Consider the following 25,670-nt stretch of genomic DNA (forward strand, 5'->3'; position numbering starts at 1 on the left):
TTTTGTTTATTACGAACAGAATATTATTCTTTTAATATTTATAGTTTTATATTTTTAGTTTAATACTTTTGTTTTCCAAATGAGTTTCCACAATATTCCAGCTCCAATAATATAGTTAATTATTATTTCATTACTATTAAGAAAATGATATAACTGTAGGTAAGATTTAGTATTTAGAGTCTTATATAAAACTCGAATAGGATATAAAATAATTTGATATACATAAGGTAATAAAGAGCTTAATTTGAAAAACTTAAATATATTATCTAAAAACCAATCACTATGTGGTGATACAATAATATCATTAACAATTAAATCTCCAAATAATGTAAATGGGTTATAAAGTCCATGCTTTTGTATAATGTAAATACCTAAAATTTACAAATAAATCAAAATAAACTTATTCCAATTTAATTACTTACTTGTTATATTATAAGTTAAAACTTTTCCTAATTTTTCATTTAAAGATAACAATATATCATTTGTGGTAATGTCAATTGCATATTTATAGATTATTGAACCTACACAAGAATTGAATAGAAATAAATTTCTATTTTAAACACTTTTACCTTTTTTGGATACAATTGGAATAAAGTGTAAAGGGGACAATTCAATACTTTTATTATTTTCAATATTAATATGAATAAAGTCTTCATAAGCATTGGGATCTTGATGGCCAAAAGCATATATATCAGAAAAGTCTATTTCACCATTTTTAGTTTGAATTGCAACCTGTTAGAAAAAGCTAATGTCAATTTTCATACACATAGAAAAAGTATAAATATATAAAACTGTAAACCTTATCTCCAATAGCTATATCTTGAATTTTCTTTTTATTCCCATTAATAAGTGTTAATATTGCATCACCTGTTAGCAAAGAAAGATTAATTTAAGTTAACAACAAGATTAATAGAACAACATTAAGAAATTACCTGGAAAACACTTCTTTGATTTTTTGCAAATTTGATTTACACATTTATAACCGCTAAGACATTGTGAATTTATAAGACATGAATAAATTTGATTTGGTAAAACATAAAGCACAAACAAAATATAAAATATAAAACTTTTCATTTTGAAGATATGTTATTAGGAAATAAAGATGTCAAGCTCTTTAAATTTAAGCCACTCATGTGCACCAATCCAAACGTGACAACAAAAATATAATGCCATATGGCCAAACCATGTACTCCTAAAATATAAAACATTAAAGATAAGGGTTTAACAGCTATTATCTCTTTGTCTACTTTGATAAGTGAGCCACTTTATGTCTCTATTATAACTAGAATCCATAACTGTGTTATAGGACAAAGCAGCTTATGCTTCCATCAATAGGTTAAAAACTCCAGTAAATATAACTAGAATCCATAGGTGTATTAGACGATGTCAAGGATTGAACTCCAGTAAAGTCAGGCTCTTTAAATTTAAACCACCTATGTGCACCAATCCAAACGTTAGAACAAGAATGTAGTGTCATATAGCCAAACCATGTACCTATAAGACACAAAAAATAAAGGCTTAACAAATACTATGTCTTATCTACTTAGAATCCACAAGAATGTAGTCTTAATGTGGCCAAACCATGTACTCCTAAAATATAAGACACAAAAGCTCAAGGCTTATGTCAAGGATTTAACTCTAGTTAAGTCAGGCTCTTTAAATTTAAGTCACCTATATGCACCAATTCAAACGTTATAACAAGAATGTAATGTTATATGCCAAACCATGTACTCCTAAAATACAAGACACAAAAAATAAGGGCTTAACAGCTACTATTTCTTGTTTACTTTGATAGGTGAGCCACTTTATGTCTTTATTATAACTAGAATCCACAAAAATATAGTGTCATGTGGCCAAACTATATACTCCTGAAATATACAACACAAAATATAAAGGCTTAACTTTAATAGGTGAGCCATTTTATATCCCTATTATAACTAAAAAAACTAGGGCACATTAAAAACTCTCTTGAATTTAGATTTCACAAGGCTAACATGGATGCATTTGCAATCTTGAAGACATGGATCCTCCTGCCTTACGCACCAAGAACTCTTGATCATGGATAGGCTCATGAAAGCAGTTGCTAGAGAGAAATGTAATTCCCATCCTTCTGGACTAGAAACTCTTCCTTGTCACCAAAGAAAACGGTAGCACCAATAGATGAGAAATCCTGCCAACCTCCACTCCATCGACCCATTCTTCTGGATGAGATCAATTTTGATGCTGGCTTTCCACCAGATTAGAATCCACTCCACCACCAACATGAATTATTATCTCCTGTTCTGGAGGTGGTAGTCCACACGGACATTTTAAAAGTAGAATTTGAAATTATCCACTTCATTTTCTATTAGAATTTATATGCCTTTCTATTACTGAACTTGATTTAATTCAATTTTTTCCTATAAATTGTAGATGCCGAGGGGCTGTTGGGAACTTGCATCCTTTAGGAATTTGAGAAGCCGTGGCTGAACTTGCTTTCCCATGGCCATAGCCATTTGACGTTGGACAAGGCCAGCCTGCGGCACCTTAGAAACAATGGAAAATCCACAGGAGAGCTCGGGTGCCAGTGCCCGGACAAATGCCGAAGGGACAAGACCGAGTAACTGCCCTTTCTACTTGAAGATGGGTGCCTGTTGACATGGGACCGATGCTCGAGAGCACCTAAGCAGAGCTGCACTTTGCTGCTCAACAATTTGTATCAAAGCCCAGAGATCAACCCCGGTCAGGCATACAGAAACACTGCCATCCCCAAGGAAGAGCTCCAGAAGGACTTGGATGCGTTCTACCTACAAGGACGTGTTTAAGGAGGTGAGCAAGCACAGCAAGGTGGACGCACTCAAGATCTCCAACAACTTCGGCAACCATCTGGCTGGGAATGTTTACGTCCAGTTTTGGCATACGGTTGCAGCTATGGCGGCGCTGAACGGGAGATTTTACTCCGGGCGACGATCGCGGCCTAGTTCTCCCCCGTGACAGATTTTCGCGAGGCATCTTGCCGGCAGGGGTGCAGCCGGGGTGGATGCTGCAACTTCTTGCACCTTTATCATCCTAGCAAAGCTCTGATGAGGGAGCGTGAATTTGACTTTCGCACAACCAGTTGAACTAGAAAAAGATACGAGGCAATGGATGGGTGGCTGCAGGCACAACGCAAATTGATTGGAGGACATCTCATTCCGTTGATTCCTCTGACACACGCTGCTACCATCGCCATCGCCGCCGTCCTTTGTTGACTGGGAGTTGCCGGCTCCATCAAGTCGAGCGATCTCCGGAGGGGGCATTGGCCGGTGATCATGCATCACGAACCAGTCTGGACGTTTGCTCGTCAAGCTTCCGGACGAGGATTAAACCATCCGGAGACGCAATCATTACAGACTCCCTCATGTAGTTCCAGCACTCGGACGGGGTATGCTCCACGGCACTCGGAGACACCCTGCGCCTCTGCGTCCTAAGGCTCTTCGAATCGAAAGAACCTTCAGCTCCCTCATCAGAGCTCTGCTAGGATGATAAAGGTGCAAGAAGTTGCAGCATCTGCCGCGGCTGCACCCTCCTTGCTCCTCCTGCCGGCAAGACGCCTCGCGAAAATCCGTCACGGGGGAGAGCTCGGCCGCGATCGAGCGCCGGAGTAAAACCTCCCGTTCAGCTGCTCCTCCGAAACTGGACGTCGAAGTTGTTGCAGATCTTGACCTTGCCGTCCTCACCTCCTTAAACACGTCCTTGTGGGTAGAACGCATCCAAGTCCTCTAGAGCTCTTCCTTGGGGATGGCAGTGTTTCTGCATGCTTGACCGGGGGTGACATTGATACATGTTGTTGAGCAGCAAAGTGCAGCTCTGTTTAGGCTTTACGTGCGCTCTCGAGCATCGATGCCTATGTCGACAGGCGCCCATCTTGAGGTAGAAAGGGCAGGTCACTCGGTCTTGTCCTTCCTAAGTCTCAAGAGGAGCTCTTACTCGGGTGATTCATTTCGTTCTTTGTTTTGAAACCTTGACTGAATTTTTCTGTTTGGCCGGATAGAAACATAAATGGCGAGTTTTGACTGTTTACATGTTTAGCCGTGTTCCAGAGGATCTAAATCTAACAAGAGAACCCAGTGGGACCGAGGGGAAAGCAAAAGCCTTTTGCACTGGAAGTAAGCACGCTTTTGCACTTTCTTTCCCCTTCTAAATGATTTTTAATCTTCTTCCAGAGACTGGGGAGAGGGCACACTGCACTGATCTTCAAGGTAAGCATTCCTAGCAATCGATTTGTCGCTGAGAAGATTAACTGGTAGGTGAGTGTTGCTTCCTTACAGCCATGGCTTCCTTGCTTTTTCATGCAAGCCAGATCGCTGAGAAGCAAAGAAGCAGCAGCCGCTCAAGTGCATTTAAGGAGGACAGCGGCTGGGTAGTGTCATTGAGGTCTTCCTGTTGGTGACAATTGTAGCCATGGCTGGAGGGGATGAGGTTCCGGAAATGGGATTCGTGGAGAGAAGCGGATGCCAGTTTACGATCAACGGAGAACCATTCTACTTCAACGGATGGAACTCGTATTGGCTCATGGCGAGATCTGTGGACGAAGCCAACAGGATCAATGTCCAAGACATGCTCAAGGAAGCCGCTGGACTCGGCCTCACGGTGTGCAGGACTTGGGCCTTCAACGACGCTGGCTACGAGGCATTGCAGCTTTCCCCTGGCAAGTATGACGAGAAAGTCTTCCAGGTTGGTGCTTTTTGTAAAAGTTGTGTGGTTTTAAACATGCTGTTGAGATGCCAGGCCTTGGACTATGCGATCGAGCAAGCAAAGCAGTATGGAATACGACTGCTGCTCGTTTTTGTAAACAACTGGGACGACTATGGTGGAAAGTCACAATACTGCAAGTGGGCTCGAGAGGCGGGTGTGGACGTTGATACTTCCACCACAGATAGTTTCTTCTCGAGCCCCTCCACGAAAGATTTCTACAAAGCGCATATCAAGGTACAAAAGCTGTCATTTCTGCGCAGCACTTAAAACTTGGCTTGTTTGGGAGCTGCAGGCGATTGTGACAAGAGTTAACAGCATCAGCGGGATTCCATACTCGGAAGATCCCACCATTTTTGGATGGGAGCTTATGAACGAGCCGAGGTGCCTTGCCGACAAAACTGGAGATCTGCTTCAGGCATGCTTTGAAAATGCAGAGAAACTCTTATCTGCTAAACTTTTACTCTTTCCTGGCAGCACTGGATCGAAGAAATGGCGGACTATGTAAAATCGCTCGACTCCAAGCATCTCCTTACAGTAGGACTAGAAGGTTTCTACGGAAAGTCCAGCCCCGAGAGCCTCGTTGCAAATCCTCAGGATTGGTGCCAGTACCTTGGCTGCGATTTCGTGAGAAACCACTTGGTGCCGAGCATTGACTTTGCGACAATACATGCGTACCCCGATGCATGGTAAGTAGAAAGAATGGAAACTTTTCTCATGTTTTCCTGGTTTTGTTCCAGGAGATCGGACTTGGACATTACTGGACTGATGAAACAGTTCAAGCGATGGGTGAGAATGCACGCGCAGGACACTGAGGAAAAGCTCCAAATGCCGCTCGTCATCGCGGAGTTCGGCCTCTCGAATCGATTTGGAGTGCGATGCCAGCGACACATGTTTAAGTCCCTCTTCGACGTCGTCTACGAGTCCTCCATCCTGGGAGGAGCAGCGGCTGGAACAATGATCTGGCAGCTCCTTCCGGAAGGTATGGATGGATTCAAGGACTCATACGCGATCGTTGCTTCGCAGGAGCCAGTGATCTCCAAGCTCCTGGCTTTGCAGTCGCAGCGCTTGAAGCTCGCGATCGAGCTCCATCGCACGAATCAGTGCCTTCTCGTGGAAGACGAAGTGGAAGGAAAAGAAGAAGAGAAAGAAGAAAGCTGGCTCTTTGGTCTCAAGAAGCTCTCCATATGCGGAGCTGGTCATAACAAGTACTCCATTTAAATTGGCACAACTCGCAACCGAGAAATGAATATTCCGCTATCGTTAATAAGACTTGACGGCATTCACTTCACTCTTTGTCCACTAGGGTTTAGATCTGCCGCTTGGGAGGGCCAAGCGAGGCGAGAGATCCGGCGCTCCTCACCAGATCGGAGCTACGCGCGGCTCTCGGCGTGAGCTCCTCCTTTGGATCTGCGGGAGCATTGGTTTGATCTCTTGTATTTCCTTCCGCAGGAGCTGGGCAGCTGCGAGCCGGATTTGAGGCGCTTAGGCTGCGCGGGGCAACATGGCGGCCGCGAGCGCTCCCATCACTATGAAAGAGGCCCTGGTGGTGCGTATTTTGGTTTTGGATTTATTTGCTAGAAATCAGCATTGGATTGTCTAATTTTGTTCTTGGCAGCTCACGAGCTTGGGCATCAATCCCCAATGCATCACTTTCAACCATGTCACGATGGAATCCGAGAAGTACATATGCGTGAGAGAGACCACGCCGCAGAACAGCGTGGTTATCATCGACATGAACTTGCCTCTGCAGCCTCTTCGCCGACCCATTACTGCCGATTCCTCGCTGATGAATCCCATCACTAAAATTCTGGCTCTAAAAGGTATGACATTTCATTTTCGCGTGATCCGGAGGATACAACTTAACTGGTTTGCTCGTACGCAGCTCAAATTCCTGGCACGAGCCAGGATCATCTCCAGATTTTTAACATAGAAATGAAGGCTAAGATGAAATCTCATCAAATGTCGGAACAGGTAATCGGGTGATTTCACTGGCTGTTTGGTGTGACGTCTTCTTTTCCGCTTGGAAGGTGGTTTTCTGGAAATGGATAACTTCAAAGATGCTTGGGCTTGTCACGCAGCAAGCCGTCTATCACTGGTCTATAGAAGGTATTTTTAAGAATTTGCTTACATCAACTGATTACAGCTACGACTAGGTGATTCTGAGCCGGTCAAGGTGTTTGATAGAACGGCTAACCTGTCGGGAAATCAAATTATTAACTACCGCTGTGATCCTTCTGAGAAGTGGCTAGTTCTGATAGGCATTGCTCCAGGCTCTCCCGAGGTATCCATTTCTTGAAAAGTTTCTTGTAGCTAACAAAGAAACTCTTTTAGCGTCCACAACTGGTGAAAGGAAACATGCAACTCTTTTCAGTCGATCAGCAGCGAAGTCAAGCTTTGGAAGCTCATGCTGCATCTTTCGCTACATTCAAGGTTAAGTTAACGGAAACATATGCACGTGATCATCTGTTAATCGTCGGTACTTGCAGGTCTCCGGAAACGAAGCTCCTTCCACTCTGATATCGTTCGCAACGAAGTCAGTTACGTCTGGCACGCTAGTATCAAAGTTGCATGTTATCGAACTTGGTGCCCAGCCAGGTCTGTTGTCTGTTTCCTTTTAGCGTGATTCTTATACCTAAAGTTCATCAGGGAAGGCAGCGTTTACAAAGAAACAAGCAGACTTGTTCTTCCCTCCCGACTTTGCAGACGACTTCCCCGTCTCGATGCAGGTAAAGTGTGTTGGAGGTTATACGCATTGATAACATTCCTTCCCGCAGATCTCACAAAAGTATAGCCTTATCTATGTTATTACGAAACTCGGTCTTCTTTTTGTATATGATCTGGAGACTGCAACGGCTGTCTATAGGAATCGTATTAGTCCAGATCCCATTTTCCTGACATCCGATTCCCCGTCAACTGGGGGATTTTATGCAGTTAATCGTCGAGGGCAAGTTCTATTGGCTACTGTTAACGAGGCAACTGTCGTTCCCTTCGTCAGCGGTCAGGTACTAGTGTTCATCCGTACTGCTACTGTCCTAACAACTTTCTTTTTGTTTATTTTGAAGCTTAACAATTTAGAGCTTGCGGTCAACCTTGCTAAGCGTGGCAACCTTCCTGGAGCCGAGAACCTGGTAACCCTTTTATCTTCGATGATCTTTCTCTTTGCTACCTCTTACTGTATCGTTCTATGTGAGTAGGTTGTGCAACGGTTTCAGGAGTTATTCCAACAAATGAAGTACAAAGAAGCTGCGGAGCTTGCAGCTGAGTCCCCTCAAGGAATCCTTCGCACGCATGACACTATTACGAAGTTCCAGGTCAGATGCTTATTGTCATTTTCTTAATTCATTTTTTAAACGTTGTTTCTTTTCGAGTAGAGTGTTCCTGTGCAACCTGGACAGACGTCACCTCTGCTTCAGTATTTTGGTACATTGCTTACAAAGGGGAAACTCAACGCTTTTGAGTCTCTGGAGCTTTCACGTCTCGTTGTCACTCAAAACAAGAAAAACCTTTTGGAAAATTGGTTGGCTGATGATAAACTCGAGTGCAGTGAAGAACTTGGTGATCTTGTCAAGGTCTGAACAACATCGTTCTTAGTTACCTACTCCTGACCGTTTTTTGTTGCAGTCGGTTGATAATGATATGGCCTTAAAAATCTTCATCAAAGCAAGGGTTACACCAAAAGTGGTCGCGGCATTTGCAGAACGTGGAGAGTTCGATAAAATTCTCATTTATTCTAAGCAAGTACGATTTTCGTGTTTTTTATGTTCAATTTTCCTGGCTAATATCTTTGTCCTAGGTTGGTTATACTCCAGATTATCCCTTCCTTCTGCAATCTATATTGCGAACGGATCCTCAGGTATAGTTCGTTGTCTTACTCATGGTTTTCCCGTATTGATCCTCTGTGCAGGCGGCCGTAAATTTTGCTCTCATGATGGCTCAAATGGAAGGCGGATGTCCAATGGACTACAACGTTATTACCGATCTTTTTCTGCAGGTACTTCTTTCACGTATAAGTTTGTATGAAATCGGCTGATAACGTTTATTTCTGTCATGCTTAGCGAAACCTGATACGTGAAGCAACATCCTTTTTACTGGATGTTTTGAAGCCGAACCTTCCCGAGCATGCGATGTTGCAGACAAAGGTTTTATTCGTTAACTTAAATTTTGTTTGGTATTTTATCCCGTCTTCAGGTTCTAGAGATAAATCTAGTGACATTCCCGAACGTAGCGGATGCAATTTTGGCCAACGGAATGTTTAGTCACTACGATAGGCCTCGGATTGGGCAGCTTTGCGAGAAGGCTGGCCTATACACGAGAGCATTGCAGGTATATTTTTGTCGGCATGATGCCATTCTCTTTAACAGTACTTGCTTTCAGCACTATACGGACCTGAATGACATCAAGCGTGTGATTATCAACACACACGCTATTGAACCCCAGGTGAGACTTCCTTTTGTTACATTTCAAACGTTATCTAACTGTTTAAAAACAGGCTTTAGTGGAATTTTTTGGAACCCTCTCGCGTGACTGGGCTATGGATTGTATGAAGGAATTGTTGCTGGTTAATATGCGAGGAAATCTGCAAATAGTTGTGCAGGTAATTCTAGACTTAAAAAACGGATTTAAACTATTGTCTGGTTCTTCCAGGTTGCCAAAGAATACTCAGAACAGCTAGGCATTGGAGCCTGTGTGAAGCTTTTTGAGCAGTTTAAATCATACGAAGGTTTATACTTCTTTTTGGGATCCTTTTTGAGCTCGAGGTATATCCGTGGTTTTAAAATTGCATGTAATCAAGTGTCTTGTGCAGCGAGGACCCGGATATTCACTTCAAATATATTGAAGCAGCAGCTAAAACGGGCCAACTGAAAGAGGTAGAGCGTGTCACCAGGGAATCGAATTTCTATGATGCAGAGAAGACCAAGAACTTTCTGATGGAAGCTCGTCTTCCTGACGCTCGTCCTCTCATCAACGTGTGTGATAGATTCGGTTACGTTCCTGATTTGACACACTACTTGTATTCGAACAACATGCTTCGGTATATTGAAGGCTACGTCCAAAAGGTACGGATTCAATGCATTTGTTGCTCTATAATCGTTTTGAAATTTTCAGGTCAATCCTGCAAACGCACATCTGGTCGTGGGCCAACTTTTAGATGATGAATGTCCTGAGGATTTTATTAAAAATCTCATCCTCTCTGTTCGATCGTTACTACCGGTTGAGCCTCTTGTTGAGCAATGCGAGAAACGGTCTGTTTCGTTTTTTCATGTATCTCATTATTGAGCTTAATTTTCTTTTCCAGTAATCGGCTGAGACTTCTCACTCAGTTTTTGGAGCACCTGGTTAGCGAAGGTAGCCAAGACGTGCATGTGCACAATGCGCTCGGAAAAATTATCATCGATACGAACAACAATCCCGAGCACTTCTTGACTACAAATCCGTACTATGACTCGAAAGTTGTCGGGAAGTATTGTGAGAAGCGGGATCCCACCCTGGCAGTGGTTGCTTACCGTCGTGGTCAGTGCGACACAGAGCTTATTAATGTTACGAATAAGAATTCCCTGTTTAAGCTTCAATCACGGTGAGTAGAGAACAATATTCATTTCTGGTTTCTAGGATTATCATATATTGTTTTCTGCAGCTATGTTGTGGAACGAATGGATGCGGATCTTTGGGCTCTAGTATTGAATCCCGAGAACCCCTACAGACGCCAACTTATTGACCAAGTAGTATCTACCGCCTTACCAGAGAGCAAGAGTCCCGATCAAGTTTCAGCAACAGTTAAAGCATTCATGACTGCTGACTTGCCTCACGAGCTTATTGAGTTGCTGGAAAAGATCGTCCTCCAAAATTCAGCATTCAGTGGCAACCCGAACTTGCAAAATCTTCTGATATTGACTGCCATCAAGGCTGACAAGTCGCGGGTCATGGATTACGTCAACCGACTAGACAACTTCGATGGTCCTGCCGTTGGAGAGATTGCTGTTGGTGCGGAGCTGTTTGAGGAAGCGTTTGCTATCTTCAAAAAGTTCAACTTGAACGTGCATGCTGTCAACGTGCTTCTTGACAACATCCGTAGTATCGATCGTGCTGTGGAGTTTGCTTCGCGAGTTGAGGAGGACGAGGTCTGGAGCCAAGTAGGAAAGGCTCAGCTGAAGGAAGGCCTGGTCAGCGATGCCATCGAGTCGTTTATTCGAGCAGACGATGCAACGCAGTTCAACGACGTCATACTGGCAGCAAACCAGGCTAGAGTTTTTGAGGATCTCGTCAAGTACTTGCATATGGTGCGGAGGAAAGTTAAGGAGCCCAAGGTGGACTCTGAGCTCATTTATGCGTACGCACGGATTGAGAAGCTCGGGGAGATCGAGGAGTTTATTCTGCAGCCTAATGTGGCCAACCTGCAAAATGTTGGCGACCGTCTCTTTGACGAGACGCTTTACGAAGCTGCGAAGATTATCTTCACTCATATCTCCAACTGGGGTCGTCTTGCAAGTACTCTCGTCAAGCTCCACCAATTCCAAGGTGCAGTTGACGCTGCCAGGAAGGCCAACAGTGCGAAGACGTGGAAAGAAGTTTGCTTCGCTTGTGTTGACGCGGAAGAGTTCAGGCTCGCACAAATATGTGGTCTCAACGTCATTGTCCAGGTAAGGCTATAGTTTCTGGTTATACTCTATCTTTGGTTGGTCTAATCTGTTATTAAATCCAGGTGGATGATTTGGAGGAAGTGAGTGACTACTACCAGAATAGGGGACGATTCGATGAACTGATTTCTCTAATGGAAAGTGGTCTTGGACTCGACCGCGCACACATGGGTATATTTACAGAGCTCGGAATATTATATGCCAAGTATCGGTCCGAGAAGCTTATGGAACACTTGAAGCTTTTCTCAACCCGAATCAACATTCCAAGGCTCATTCGCGTTTGCAACGAACAAAAGCACTGGAAAGAACTCACGTATCTGCACATTCAGTACGACGAGTATGACAATGCCGCTGCAACTATTATGAACCACTCTCCCGATGCCTGGGATCACATGCAGTTCAAGGATGTCTGCGTTAAGGTTGCCAACGTGGAGCTGTACTACAAAGCTGCCCACTTCTATCTTCAAGAGCATCCCGACCTCTTGAACGATCTGTTAATGGTCTTAGCTCCCCGTGTCGATCACACTCGTGTGGTAGACATAATGCGCAAGGTTTGTGTTTTGATTCTCTTGCCGCGTTTGTGACACCTTTGTCTGCAGGCTAGAAACCTTCATCTCGTGAAGCCTTACATGGTGGCTGTGCAAAGTGCAAATGTGGCCGCTGTGAATGAGGCTCTGAACGAGCTTTACGTCGAAGAAGAAGATTACGACCGTCTCAGAGAATCCATCGATCTTCACGACAATTTTGATCAAATTTCTTTGGCACAAAAGGTTTGAGGATCCTTGCTTTTTCTTGAGATCTTTTAACATGGAAGACACTGTTTTGCAGCTTGAAAAGCACGAGCTTATCGAATTGCGCCGCGTCTCTGCCTACATTTACAAGAAAGCAGGAAGATGGCGCCAGTCTGTTGCGCTGTCCAAGAAGGACAATCTCTACAAGGACGCGATGGAAACTGCATCGCAATCTGGAGATCGTGATCTTGCCGAAGAACTGCTGTCGTTCTTTATTGAACAGGTAACTTCAACTAGCGGAAAACGTTTTACTAATTATTGGATCGCAATTGTGTGTTTCAGCAAAAGAAGGAATGCTTCGCGTCCTGCCTGTTTACATGTTACGATTTGATCCGGCCCGACGTAGCATTGGAGCTTGCCTGGATAAACAACATGATCGACTTCTCCTTCCCTTACCTGTTACAAGTAAGACCTTGGAGTTCTTCCTCATGACTTCTGACACTTTGCTATCGACTCTAGTTCATCCGCGAGTACACCAGCAAGGTGGACGATCTGATCAAAGACAAGCTAGCAGCCGACCAGGAGGTCAAGAGCAAGGAGAAGGAAGAGAAGGATCTAGTGGCTCAACAGGTTTGTCTCCTCACCCCATTTGCTGCAACTATAGACTGAATTCGATCTGGATATGCAACTCTTGCAGAACATGTACGCTCAGCTCCTTCCTCTGGCTCTGCCCGCTCCTCCGATGCCCGGCATGGGAGGCGGTCCTCCAGGATTCAACCCGGGAATGCCACCTCCATTTGGTGGAATGCCTGGCTACGGCATGCCTCCCATGGGCGGATATTAGAGGTAGGAAGATTATCTTTTGTTTTCAATCACGAAAGACTACACAGGTGAAGGGTCTAGCAGAGATTTTTTGTAAATTTAGATCGAGAATAATATATGGTCTTGTATTTTTCTTTCTTTTTATCAGCGTGGAAGTCACTCACCTTGCAAATAAAATGCAGATACCAAAGTAAGAAGTTGTCTTGTCCTGCTGGCTCTTCTGCAACTTCTTGATAGAAGTTGTCTTGTGCTGCTGGCTCTTCTGCAACTTCTTGTTTCGTAGTTTGATAGAAATCGTCTTGAAGCAGCAGACTCGGCTAAAACTGTGAGAGGACCACCAAGCTAAAAGGTAAAAGCACTTTCGCGTACGGTGGAAGCATCAGGATCATAAGATAGGCCTCTCACTCGTAAGCTTCTCTCGTATAAATTCAGCTGCTTTTATGAATAACCTTTGTTCTTTCTTTCGTTCACATGGGTTGATGCAATCCGTATGGGGATCTCGTAGCTTATTGTGACCATTGACTAGTCAAAAGGCCCTCAGCCGACGCCTTCTTTCTGGCGAGAATGCGGTAATACACGATCACACAGACTCAGGGAGTAGAAATCTCTCGCTCGCTCGCTCGTAGACTGGCAGCTACGAGGATGTTGCTGAAGACACCAAGTCGATCAATCGGCTGGCTTTTGCTCCTTGAACGATCTGTTAATCCCCGTTGTTGATCACACTCGTGTGGTTGACATAACGCTCAAGGTTTGTATTTTGATTCTCTTGCCGGACACCTTTCTGCAGGCTAGAAACCTTCAAGCCATACATGGCTGTGCAAAGCGCAAATGTGGCCGCTGTGAACGAGGTACGTTGAAGAAGAAGATTGAGATCGCCTAAGAGAATCCATTGATCTTCAAATTTCTTTGGCGCAAAAGGTTTGAACTTGCCAAAGACACTGTTTTGCAGCTTGAAAAACACGAGCTTATCGCCTACATTTACAAGAAAGCAGGAAGATGGAGCCAATCTGTTGCGCTATCCAAGAAGGACAATCTTTGTACAAGAAACGGCATCGCAATCTGGAGATCATGATCTTGCTGAAGAACTGCTGTCGTTCTTTATTGAACAGGTAACTTGGATAACAATTAACTAATGATTGGATCGCAATCATTAGTGTGATCAGCAAAGAAGGAATGCTTTATGTCTTGCCTGTTTACATGTTACGATTTGATACGGCCCGACGTAGCATTAATCCAAATATCTGGATAAACAACATGATTGACTGAACCTTACCTATTACAAGTAAGACCTTAGAGTTCTGACTTCTGACTCTTTGCTATTGACTCTGCGAGTACACCAGCAAGGTGGACGATCTGATCAAATACAAACTAGCGCAGACTAGAGGTCAAGAGCAAGGAGAAGGAAGAGAAGGATTTAATACATATTTCCTCACATATAAACTGATTATTTATTTGGATATGCAACTCTTGCAGAACATGTATGCTTAGCTCCTTCCTCTGCCAGAATTCAACCAAGGAATGCCACCCCCGTTTGGAGGAATGCCTAGCTACAGCATGCCTCCATATACTAGAGGTAGAGAGAGCTTCATTTTCTCTTTTGTTTTCAATCATGAAAGACTACACAAGTGAGGGATCTAGCAGAGATTTTTTTGTAAGTTTTGATCGAGAATAATATATTGTCTTGTATAGCTGCTATCTTTGCTGGTGGAAAAAAGAAAGCTACTTCATTTGAAAAACTTTAAACGCCGTTGCCGGGGATCGAACCCGGGTCGTCCGCGTGACAGGCGGAAATACTTACCACTATACTACAACGACCTCGTGTTAGAAGCTTTTGAACATTGAAGAATATATTTACAAACTCCTAGCATGATTGTGCTAGCTAGAAAGATGATGGTCGATTATCAACCATAAAGCCGCTCCAAGGATATCTCCGAGACTCTCGCCTCCCCGGGACGGATCCAATCTCGGCAAAGTAGATGTCGTTGTAGCCGAATACAGACGCCCCAAGATCACATTGATGACTTTCTTGCTCAAGAGTGAAGATTTCCCAGCATTGGGAGCTCCAATTATAAAAGAAGACGAAGAGGTACAAGAACATCTACTCGAAGTCCGAATCTGAGGGAGCCTGGAGGGAGCTGGATGAGGTGATTGTGGGGAAGTTATCCAGCTTTTCCTTCGCAGCTGCATCTATAAAATGAGCAATTTGCAAGCAAGATTTCCATATTAGCATTAAATGTACTCTACTTCCTATAGCTAAGCCCATGTGCTTTTTCATTGTCTTGTTTTATGTCGCTTACTGGAGATTGTAAGTCAGTATGTCCGAGTGGTTAAGGAGACAGACTTGAAATCTGTTGGGTTTCACCCTCGCAGGTTCGAATCCTGCTGCTGGCGTCTGTGTCCTTGTCCTGTTTAAGATTTGAGAAAAAAAGTTTTTTAACTAAGCATGATTGCAATACTCATTGTTTGTTTGAATTTTCCTGATTCCACTCTTGCATAAGGTAGATCCCATTGTCGAGGTGAAACTCAAGCTGTGCACTGTGGGCAAATTCGGCCTAAGCGCAACTGCAAGTATCAGCAGCGCGTGTGCAAAGGTGGCGAGAGTTCAGCATCGCTTGGAACATCAAACCCCTCAGGCTCCATTTCTGCAACTCTGCGGGCGATTTTGAAGAATGCTTACTCAAAACAAAGTGGCATGAAGCTGACTTCGACTGCCAGATGGGTTGAGTCCGGTGATTTCAATACTCCTGTTACAATTTGTTCCGGTGTCATAATATTATCCGTTTTACTTTTTCAACACATACTGTGTCCGCACGAATTCAGTGCAGTTCAAGTCGTAAACTCGGTTCACAGTCCAACTAAATTGTTGGCTGTGGCATGGAGAACCAGCCAGTACGAAATTGATTTCCAAGGCTGCAAGATAGAAGAGAGTAAAGCCTGGAACGCGAAGCTGGCGAGCTAAGTGGGACCCTGGAGCGAGGACTGAGCATGGAGTGGGCGTGAAGATGGAGGGAGCTAGAAGACCACAAAACAAACTTGAAAATTTATTTGCGCAGTCTCATTCCTCTTGCTGGACTCCCAAAACAGAATATATAGGAAGCAGATCCATGGACAGGGCAAATGCGGAGAGCAGTTCAATCAGGAGGAGATCTTGCACTTGTAAGGAACTTAAAGGGGTCCATGGCACAATGGCACTAGATCAGAAATGCCGCGTGGTTAAGGAGACAGACTTGAAATCTGTTTTCGCCCTCGTAGGTTCGAATCCTGCTGCTGACGTTCATTGAGCTTTGAGAAAAATTGTGTAAGCTTTGAGAATATGCTAAGGTGGCCTCATATTTATAATGCACCCAGCCATCCTTAAAGCAACGCTTCCATAGGCAAGCATGATTTATAGCGCTGCAATACTCGTTGCTTGTTTGCTTTTCCTGCAGAAGGTAGATGCGGGCTGGGTTTTGTTTTCGAATGGGGAGGTAGGGGCTGGCTGTGGAACAAATGCATGTTCTATTCCGAATTGCGCCCTGCTTGTTGAGCGCGTCCATGGCTGCACTGGGGGCGAAACTCAAGCTGTGCATTGTGGGCAAATCCGGGCCAAGGGCAACCGCAAGTATCAGCAGTGGAAGAGCGTGTGCAGAGGTGGCGAGTTCAGCATCGATTGGAACATCAAACCCCTCAGGCTCCAGTTCCGCAACTCTGCAGGCAACTTTGAAGAATGCCTGTTCAAAACAAACTGGCGTGGAGCCGAATTCGGCTGTCAGATGGGTTGACTTTGTAGTCGTGTTTTCTAATCAATTATGTTGGTGATGAACATGCATCATTGTGTTTGAATTATTATTATTATTATTCCATAGTTTTCGGGTCTGGCATGTGCCACAACATGAATTTGGAGATATGAAACCATTGCCAGAGCTGACAATAAGCTGCACAGCCGTAGAGCACATGAAATACATCTGTGATGCGAACAGGGTGTGTTCTTGTTGGTCTGCCTCGTACTGAGAGCTATACAAGATGATAGATCCACACACATGTGTCGAAGGTGCTTCTCCAAATGGCAGCTAATCAGTCCTTACAAAGTGTTCAATTTGTAAACATGATTTCCATACTAATCTACCATGCACTCTACTTTCTTTGGCTATAAAGAAAATGAGGCTTTTTTGGGTCCACAATAACAGGCAGCAGAGTTTTGCTCAACCATCACTGTCTGATTGTGATGAAGCGTAGACCTTTTTTCCTTGAAATTATTGTGCACAAAGCATGAGCTTTCCTGGATGAACGACGAGAGCTCATCCAAATTGGTTGTAAGAAACTCAGGCTGGGCGTTTGGTCACAAAACATGCTTCTCTTTGTCTTGTATTTTGGAAAATTTTTTCAGTATGTCCGAGTCAGACTCGAAATCTCACCCTCGCAGGTTCGAATCCTGCTGCTGATACCATCTCCTATGCAATGTGCGTTCACATTTTTGTTCAGCTTTTCCAGAAATGTGTGTAAGAATTCCAAGAGATGGATCACATCAAATTACTAGAATCATGCAAGGACCTTGCTGCTGTGAGACACGCCGAGTCTCGCATTCCCACCATCACGAGAGACTTGCACGTCTCAAACAAGCTCATCCAACTCTACGGCAGATATGGCGGCATCCGGGAGGCCCGGGCAACCTTCGACGCCCTGTACCGTACGGACTCTTTCTCGTGGAACGCTCTTCTCTCGGCCTATGCCCGCAATTGCCAGCTCGAGGAAGCCAGGCGCGTGTTTGATTCCATGCCCCAACGCAGCCTCATTTCGTGGACCACCATTGTGTCGGCATATACCACGGCTGGGTATCTGGAGCAAGCGCGTGCCGCGTTTGACTCCATGCCTGCTAGAGACAGGGTGACGTGGACGTGCATGATCTCTTCGTATGCTAGGAACGGTCACGTCGACGAGGCTAGGTGTATATTCCATGATATGCCAGAAAAGGATCTCGTCGCTTGGAATGCCATTCTTTCTGCAAATGCCCAAAACGGGCATCTGGAAGACTCACGGGATGTGTTTGAGGGCATGCCTCTCCGGGATCTTGTGTCTTGGAATGCGACGCTGGCTGCACACGCACAAAATCGAGATCCCGTTAGAGCCAAAGAGATCTTCTTTGATGAGATGCCGGAGTGGGATCTTGTTTCTTGGAACAGCGTCTTATCGGCACTGGCTCACGCTGGAGATCTTACGAACTCGAAATGGGTGTTTGATTCAATGCCTGAGAGAGATATCGTTTCCTGGAATACAATTCTCTCCGGGATGAGCAGTCAGAAAGGACTGCTAGACAAAACCAAAAATGTCTTTGACAACATGCCACAACGAGCTATTGTGTCTTGGAACTCGATGCTGGCTACGTGTGCCCAGCATGGCAGGGTCGAAGAAATGAAAAGCATCTTTGATGAGATGCCACAGCAGGATCAAGCATCGTGGAACACACTGCTAATTGGTTATGCCCAGAATGGGCATATGCTTGAAGCGCAGACAATTCTTCACTACCTTATACCTCAACGAAATCTTGTGACATGGAACGTCGTTTTAAATGGATTTGTTCAAGCTGGAAGCTTAGTTGATGCAGAGGAAACTTTCCAAGGAATGAAATTCCTTGATAATATCTCTTTTAATGCTATACTAACAGCATATATCGAAGCTGGGCATATAGAAAACGCCGAGCTTGTCTTTTCTTCCATGCCTGAAAAAGAACTAATTTCTTGGAGTATCATGCTATCTGGTTATGCTGAACATGGGTATTTGGAGAAAGCTAAATCAGTTTTCTTGAAGATGCCTGAGTGGAATGTTGTGTCGTGGAATTCTATAATGTCTGCATTTGCGAGGCATGGGCATTTAGATGAGGCCGAGAGAGTTTTCGACGAGATGCCAGAGAGAGATTTGGTATCCTGGAATACGATGCTAGCTCCATATGCTCAAAACGGGAATATTACAGGAGCAAAGAAGTTGTTTGACGAGCTCCCAATGAGGGATTTGGTGTCATGGAACGTAATGCTAACTGCATATTCTCAAGATGGGCATATTTCGAAGACATTATGGGTGTTTAAAGAGATGCCAGGGATGAGCTTGGTGTCCTGGAATGCCCTTCTGGCTGCCTACACCCAGAATGCCGATCTTGAAAAGGCTAAAGAAATCTTTGCTGTGATGCCCGAGCACAATGTTGCGTCTTGGAACTCAATACTTTTGATATATGGGAACGCTTGTGAAATCAAACAATCAAGAGAGACCTTTGATGCCATGCCTCAGCACAACGTTGCGTCGTGGACTGCAATGCTTTCGATCTATGGCCAGAATGGGGACCTTGAAAATGCAAGGAGTTGTTTTGGATGTATGCCTGACAAGGATCTGGTGGCATGGACTGCAATGCTGGTTGCCTTTACGCACAATGGGCATCTCCAAGACGCCCAGGAGATGTTTGATGCCATGCCATTCCAGAGTGTGGTCCCTTGTAATGCAATACTTGCAGCATATGCCCAAAGTGGGCATCTTATGAGAGCGAAAGCACTGTTTGATTCGATGGCTTTGCACAACCCGGCATCTTGGAGTGCGATGCTGTCAGCATATTCCATTCACGGGCATATAGATGACTCAAAATATTTGTTCATGGACATGCCGCAGAGGAATCTTGCCTCCTGGAGTGGAATGCTACAAGCTTATGCCGGCAAGGGACATCTGGAGGATGCAAAGTGTACTTTTGATGCCATGCCTCAGCACAGCCTTGGCTCCTGGACGTCAATGCTGGGCGCGTATGCCCAAGAAGGATATGTTCTCGAGGCCAAACAGCTGTTCGATAAGATGCCACTGAAAGATTCCCTTGCCTGGCATGTTTTGCTGAGCGGATATGCCCAGAACGGGCATGTGGAGCTCGCACGACAAATGTTTGATTCTATCCCCGACCAAAACCTGGTTACATGGAGTGCTCTTTTGGCATCGTATGCGCACAATGGACACTCCAAGAAAGCTTTGGAAATATTTGCCATTATCAAAGCCGTGGAAGCTCCAAACGAGATTTGCTTTGTTTCGGTGCTCATTGCTTGCAGCCATGCCGGAAAGATGCCCCTGGGAAGGTCTTATTTTTTCTCAATGATCGTGGATTTTAACCTGAAACCCACGAAACAACACTACACTTGCATGGTGGATTTGCTGAGTCGAGCTGGGCATCTGGCTGATACTGAAGAGCTTATTGCAACAATGCCCTTTGTTCCTGATGGGTTGGAGTGGACTTGCTTGATTAGAGCTTGTAAGTTAGAGGTCAACCTTGCTAGGGCTGCAAAATCTGTAATAAAACCTGATGAGAAAGATGGTTCAAGATACATTTTACTTGCAAATGCTTTTACGGGCGATCAAAAGCTTGATCAAAAGCAAAATTCTTTAAATTAAATATTATTAGATAAATATTCCTAGTGCATGAAATTTTCGAAGGTAAGACGCTAATTGTAGCTAATGACAGTACAGAATTGCTGCTGCTGTGCTTACAATCAAAAGCAGGTGCAAGCTCCTCGAATTCCGAACTCCAATGTAGAGTGCATAGATTGCTAGATCAAATACGATTTCCATGTTATATGTTGGGCTATAAAAATGACTCTTGTGGCAGAATTGTAAAATGTTTTATTTTCTTGTGTAGACCTTTTCTTCCGGGGGGATTAGCACGAGAGCATGAATTCTTTGACAGATTTGCAAGAAATTCGATAAAAGCAAGGGATCCATGGCACACGGCAGCGCGTTTGACTCCAGATTAGAAGGCTGCATGTTCGAATCACGCCAGGTTCAGAAATTATGCTTTGAAGGTTGACAGTCAAGCATATTCGCATATATTCTTGATATTTCGTGTCTGAGTGTTTCTAGAGTTTTAAGGGAAGAATCCTGAGTGAGAAAGGCATTGTATATGAAGATTAGCTTTGGGAGGTACATATCTACATACGTTATTGATTTAAAAACGTATTAATAAAGTAAATAATATATTAGACTTAATTATCTACTGAATTAAAAATAGATATGAAAATATAATTAGTTATCTCTAATTACATTAATAATTTTATATTTATTATTAGAATACAATAAATTTTATTTGTTATTAGAAAATTTTATTATATTATATACAGGAGATATTGAATTATGAATCAGTGTTTTATAAAAAAAATGTAATTAAATAAATAAATTGCTATGCATTGCCTGTAGCAATGCTTGGTTTTCTTAATAGTAGTTTTATTATTACTTATTAATCCAACTGATCAAATAAAGTTTATAATTATAAGCATGTTTGTAATTTATAAACACAAGATTAATATTATTACATATCAACCATTAGATGATAAAATAAAAAATAATATACTAGAAAGGGTTTAAGAAAGTTTATAAATTATAAGCATGTTTATACAAGATTAATCTAAATTAAGAACAACCATTAGATGATAGAATATCCCAGAATATCCAAGCATACTCTAGGTATATCCACTGCCGTTTGCTTAAGAAAACCAAAAATTAGTATATTTTTACCCAATTAAATTTAGTTGGGAAATATTTATATTTTATCCCAATTTATATTTCTATTTAAGAAAAAATATCTATAGATGTGAGTGCTTGGCCCTCACATAGAGGTATTATGCAATATTCTATTCTATTTATTTATTTCATAACTCTAATAAAATAAACTCGAAAGTCCATGTAATTTAAGAAATGCTTATAGTTGAAACTTTCCATGAAACTTTAGCTGATGATATATATAATTTATAGTTTGATGAAGGGAGGATACAAAATGAATGTCTTGCTGGGACTTGGTTTGGGAATTTTGGCACTTACCGCATTCTTCTACCTCTGCAATAAATTTCTTATGGCCAGGGACGCGAGATTGGAAGAAGATGCCAGGAGCATTTTGATGACAACTTCTCCTGCTGCTGCGCTCGCAATCACAAGCCCGATGTTCAGATGGATGCAAGCTCCTGGAGATCCCAAGTCCGCTCAGAGTGTTGTAGAGTGTGCAATTTGCTTGACAAGGCTGAAGGAGGCGATTGTGAGAGTGCTGCCCGGCTGCAACCATGTTTTCCACCGCAGCTGCATCGATCTGTGGCTCTCTTGCAACACCACGTGCCCAATCTGTAGGCACGATTTGGTCGCAAACCATAGATCCTAAAAGATGACTATTTCCGAGTATGTCCAACCAATATGGGAGCAAAGTCTAAGCTTTTCTTTTCCTTAAACCTTGGGGAGATTTGCAAGAAAGAAAATGGATCCGTGGCGCAACGGTAGCGCGTCTGACTCCAGATCAGAAGGCTGCGTGTTCGAGTCACGCCGGGTTCACTAAACGTGCTTATCCTTTTGATCAAATAACATTCTTGATGGAAAAAATGCAGGAGTAGAAAAACCTTGCAAAGATTTGGAGATACCAAAGTCTGGTCCACCTTATTGATTCTATTGAAATTTTTTCCAGAGTTTGGTCGCCATTCTTCCTCGTTCCTCAAGCTCGATCGAGCTCGAGCACCAAAAGATCATGGCGGGCACCAAAGCTCTGCGAGTTTCTAGAGTGAAGAAGGCCTTCATCTGGTACACTGTAACATTTGGAATGTATGAAGGTGAGATTTGGGAGGTCTGTCTCGCAAACATCGTGCTCGCTCTTGCGTTTCTCCCGCCCCTCTATCTCATCCACAAGCACGCCATTAGATTACTGGTAAGCGAGGTTATTAGGCTGTGGGACAAGGTGTTAGTGCTGTCGCTGGGAGCCCTAAGCGTTTGGATGCTCGCGTTAGCAATGCCCACCAGGTTGATGCCGCCACCGCCACCGCCACCGCCACTGCAAAATTCGTGCGCTCTCAGCAGCAGCGCTAGCGCGTCTTTGATCTTCCCGGTGCGTCACAGCGTCGCGGGGCTTCGATTCGGCACGAGATTCAAGCATGCTTATACTTCTCTCAGTTTTGCCGCGCTCGTCGCGTCGCGAGCTTCCATCCCTCGCTGGAATCGCTGCAATCGGGTCTTTGCCGCCTCGTTCCAAGGTGAGTTTGATGCATTTTTTCTTCCTGCTAGGCTGGAACTTCATTAGTTTGGAAATCGAGCTGGTAGGAAACTAAGTTCTTGTTGGAGTTGGTCGTTGTTTCTAGTTTTCTTTCCTGCTTGAGGTCCAGCTTTGATGCTAACTTGGTTGCTGCCTGAGAAAAGTTCTATAGTCTGTGTTCTTGTTTCGTGTCAGATTTCCAGTTCTCGCTAGGAATTCTTTTTCTCGGCTGAAGTATAGTTTCCTTTGATGCTAACTTGGTTGGCTTCTTTTTTCAGCGAAGGCTGTTGCAAATCCAGTGGAGGTCGAGAGTGGCTTCGATGAAATGGTCGCTGGCACCAAACGAAAATACTTCATGCTAGGTGGCAAAGGCGGCGTGGGAAAGACGAGCTTAGCTGCGTCTCTTGCTGTAAAATTCGCAAACAGTGGCCACACTACACTCGTTGTGTCGACGGATCCCGCTCATTCACTTAGCGATTCCTTTGCACAGGTAATCTTCTTTTGTATGTACTTGGTTGTTTTTCTCTTCGCTGCTAGAGAAAGTAGTTTGACGAAATTTTGCGACGTCTAGGACTTAAGTGGTGGCAAACTCGTTCCTGTTGAGGGCCCGGACAGTCCTTTATTCGCCTTGGAGGTCTGTAGTAGTTTCTCTTCCTCGCTCGAACCTTGATGGCGAAGTTATTTTTCGACAGATCAATCCTGAGCAAGCGAGATCGGAATTTCGTGCTGCTGCTCAGACAGGTAGTGGAACTGGCGTCAAAGACTTTATGGACAGCTTTGGCCTTGGTGGATGGGTAGAACAGGTAATGTATTTGCTGGTCAAGCAGAAACTGGCTTTCGACTTATATCTTCAGCATTTGCTTTGCAGATCAGCGAACTTAAGCTCGGAGAATTACTGGACACTCCTCCGCCTGGACTAGACGAAGCCATTGCCATATCAAAGGTTTGCTGTTTCGATTCCTATTTGGCGAGCGTTCTAGAACTCGTGACGCACAGGTCGTCCAATTTATGCAATCCCCGGAGTACGATCGTTTTACTCGCATTATCTTCGACACTGCACCCACTGTAAGCTATAAAACTCTCGGGTTCTTCTCTGGGCTGAACGTTCGGTGTGTCTTGCCAGGGGCATACCTTGCGATTATTGTCGCTACCGGACTTTTTGGATGCATCAATTGGGAAACTCCTCAAGGTACAAGATTTTATAGAAAGTTTTCCACGCGTAGCGTAATGTTCTTGGCACCGTAATGTTCTTCACCAGCTCAAGCAGAAGCTCGCTTCCGCCACCAATGCGATTAAATCGGTTTTCGGCCAAGGAGATGGATCAGACACGGCTGTAAGCATACAAACTTTTACTCGCTACTGGCTTTTGATTTTTCTTTCCATGGAGATAATTTGCTTTCTGTTTCCTTGCAGACCAACAGACTAGAGCAACTTAAAGAGAGGATGGTCATGGTCCGTGAGATTTTCCGAAATAAAGAAGCAACGGAGTTCGTCATTGTCACCATCCCAACGGTAAGACGATCTCAAAACCGCTGCTATACTTTCCACAACTTTAAAATCGCTTGCAGGTGATGGCCGTAAGCGAGAGTTCCAGGCTCAAGCAATCCCTCGAGAAGGAAGGCGTTCCTGTGAAGAGATTGATTGTAAACCAGGTACTGGCTGCCTCACAATCGGACTGCAAATTCTGCTCCATGCGTCGAAAGGTAATCTGGTCTCCGAAGTTTTGTTTTTTGTTTCTCCCTCTTTCCCGGTCAGCTTTTGTTCGGCTAGAGAAGCACACGAAACATTTAATGACTTTATTTGCGTTGCTATTTTTTTCCAGGACCAGAGCCGAGCATTCGATATCATCAATAGCGACCAGAACCTCAAGGATCTCCAGCTTATTCAATCGCCACTGATGGATGTGGAAATTAGAGGCGTACCGGCGCTCAGATTCGTGGGCGATACAGTCTGGCGATAAGTGAAAGGTACAAGCATCTCTAAAACTCTTATCGCTGGTTCGCGTCTCAACAGGAAAAACCAACACCGAGAGCGAGAGAAAACGGAGGAGAGAACAAAGAGAGTGTACAGTGGCATGGAACTTTTAATAACTGGATCACTTGGTCCACGTACGTATCTTCTTTCATTCGTTTTTGATTCGTCTTCTCCACAGCGTCGTTGCTATTAACTCCTGGCTGATCTGCTGGATCTTTCGTGTTCCGTTCTCTTCCGAGTCCTCGAATTCTTTCCACTGCGATCGCTCTTTCTTTTTTTTTTGCTTATCTTTCGTCAATGTCTTCACTTTTTTTTTGGAATCAGGATTCTTAAAGCTTTTTTTGCTGCGTTTTATAACCTGGGAGATTTGACCAGGGCTCCCCGCCTTTTTATCCCAGTTCGCCTCCTCATTGCGGGATGATCTCAGCACAAAACTTTGGAGCGCGAGATCATTGGGATGAATGAAATAGCTATCTTTCTAGAGACCAGCACAGCTAGCGCTACTATATGCAAAATTTTGTAAAAACTAGGCAGTGTGGCGTAGCCTAGCTAGTCCTGGGACGAAAGAGATCACTCTTTCACTTTCATGGCATTCTCCCTCAGACTTTCCCCAAAATTCTCCACACACACGAAAGCTGCTGCTACAAACTGCTCTTGGCTTGTCTCCCTTGTTTTATCAAAATATCATAGCTTCAACAATAGCATGGAATGGAAGCTCCAAAACCTCGGCCAACTTGTCATACCCATATAATGTAACCATCAATCAATCAAGCAATCAGTCAATCACAGGCTAAG

General features: G+C 43.9%; 4 protein-coding genes and 3 non-coding genes across 11 annotated transcripts; 6 read left to right on the forward strand and 1 right to left on the reverse strand.

The window, feature by feature from the left end:
• Nucleotides 1-4,067: 4,067 nt before the first annotated feature.
• On the forward strand, nucleotides 4,068-6,004 carry LOC9640106 (mannan endo-1,4-beta-mannosidase 8). Of its 4 annotated transcripts, XM_024659499.1 has the most exons (7): nucleotides 4,068-4,127; nucleotides 4,185-4,220; nucleotides 4,290-4,695; nucleotides 4,750-4,950; nucleotides 5,009-5,131; nucleotides 5,191-5,402; nucleotides 5,454-6,004. In XM_024659499.1, the coding sequence occupies exons 3-7, from the start codon at nucleotides 4,423-4,425 to the stop codon at nucleotides 5,932-5,934; spliced, it is 1,290 nt and encodes a 429-aa protein (XP_024515267.1). In that variant the 5' UTR covers nucleotides 4,068-4,127; nucleotides 4,185-4,220; nucleotides 4,290-4,422; the 3' UTR covers nucleotides 5,935-6,004. The 4 variants fall into 4 exon arrangements, with proteins under 4 accessions (XP_024515267.1, XP_024515268.1, XP_024515270.1 ...); XM_024659500.1 differs by lacking the exons at nucleotides 4,068-4,127; nucleotides 4,185-4,220 and adding an exon at nucleotides 4,232-4,264 and having other exon boundaries at nucleotides 4,318-4,695; XM_024659502.1 differs by lacking the exons at nucleotides 4,068-4,127; nucleotides 4,185-4,220 and adding an exon at nucleotides 4,250-4,264 and having other exon boundaries at nucleotides 4,322-4,695.
• A 6-nt stretch (nucleotides 6,005-6,010) lies between these two features.
• On the forward strand, nucleotides 6,011-13,046 carry LOC9653604 (clathrin heavy chain 2). Of its 2 annotated transcripts, XM_002985613.2 has the most exons (31): nucleotides 6,011-6,104; nucleotides 6,166-6,262; nucleotides 6,332-6,536; nucleotides 6,599-6,687; nucleotides 6,744-6,822; nucleotides 6,870-6,997; nucleotides 7,048-7,146; nucleotides 7,203-7,311; nucleotides 7,363-7,442; nucleotides 7,491-7,718; nucleotides 7,779-7,844; nucleotides 7,911-8,027; nucleotides 8,088-8,285; nucleotides 8,338-8,454; nucleotides 8,510-8,569; nucleotides 8,621-8,707; nucleotides 8,772-8,855; nucleotides 8,905-9,039; nucleotides 9,091-9,153; nucleotides 9,206-9,310; nucleotides 9,361-9,473; nucleotides 9,521-9,773; nucleotides 9,823-9,959; nucleotides 10,013-10,291; nucleotides 10,352-11,354; nucleotides 11,417-11,902; nucleotides 11,951-12,121; nucleotides 12,180-12,365; nucleotides 12,425-12,547; nucleotides 12,602-12,712; nucleotides 12,780-13,046. In XM_002985613.2, the coding sequence occupies exons 2-31, from the start codon at nucleotides 6,218-6,220 to the stop codon at nucleotides 12,924-12,926; spliced, it is 5,103 nt and encodes a 1,700-aa protein (XP_002985659.1). In that variant the 5' UTR covers nucleotides 6,011-6,104; nucleotides 6,166-6,217; the 3' UTR covers nucleotides 12,927-13,046. The 2 variants fall into 2 exon arrangements, with proteins under 2 accessions (XP_002985659.1, XP_024515266.1); XM_024659498.1 differs by having other exon boundaries at nucleotides 6,016-6,104; nucleotides 8,905-9,153.
• A 1,601-nt stretch (nucleotides 13,047-14,647) lies between these two features.
• On the reverse strand, nucleotides 14,648-14,719 carry TRNAD-GUC. Its single transcript has one exon. It is a non-coding gene; the product is annotated as a tRNA-Asp (tRNA).
• A 494-nt stretch (nucleotides 14,720-15,213) lies between these two features.
• On the forward strand, nucleotides 15,214-15,295 carry TRNAS-UGA. Its single transcript has one exon. It is a non-coding gene; the product is annotated as a tRNA-Ser (tRNA).
• Nucleotides 15,296-17,398: 2,103 nt separating this feature from the next.
• On the forward strand, nucleotides 17,399-20,296 carry LOC112340703 (pentatricopeptide repeat-containing protein At4g02750-like). The gene has a single exon (XM_024659546.1). The coding sequence runs from the start codon at nucleotides 17,399-17,401 to the stop codon at nucleotides 20,294-20,296; it is 2,898 nt and encodes a 965-aa protein (XP_024515314.1).
• A 1,845-nt stretch (nucleotides 20,297-22,141) lies between these two features.
• TRNAW-CCA lies at nucleotides 22,142-22,213 on the forward strand. The gene has a single exon. It is a non-coding gene; the product is annotated as a tRNA-Trp (tRNA).
• A 180-nt stretch (nucleotides 22,214-22,393) lies between these two features.
• Nucleotides 22,394-25,034, forward strand: LOC9653607 (ATPase ARSA1). Its single transcript, XM_002985616.2, has 11 exons — nucleotides 22,394-22,902; nucleotides 23,180-23,391; nucleotides 23,473-23,535; nucleotides 23,594-23,704; nucleotides 23,770-23,844; nucleotides 23,898-23,966; nucleotides 24,025-24,090; nucleotides 24,160-24,234; nucleotides 24,315-24,413; nucleotides 24,470-24,604; nucleotides 24,724-25,034. The coding sequence occupies exons 1-11, from the start codon at nucleotides 22,404-22,406 to the stop codon at nucleotides 24,859-24,861; spliced, it is 1,542 nt and encodes a 513-aa protein (XP_002985662.2). The 5' UTR covers nucleotides 22,394-22,403; the 3' UTR covers nucleotides 24,862-25,034.
• Nucleotides 25,035-25,670: the final 636 nt, after the last annotated feature.

The sequence above is a fragment of the Selaginella moellendorffii genome, unplaced genomic scaffold (assembly GCF_000143415.4).
Source record: "Selaginella moellendorffii unplaced genomic scaffold, v1.0 SELMOscaffold_69, whole genome shotgun sequence".
NCBI lineage: Eukaryota > Viridiplantae > Streptophyta > Lycopodiopsida > Selaginellales > Selaginellaceae > Selaginella > Selaginella moellendorffii.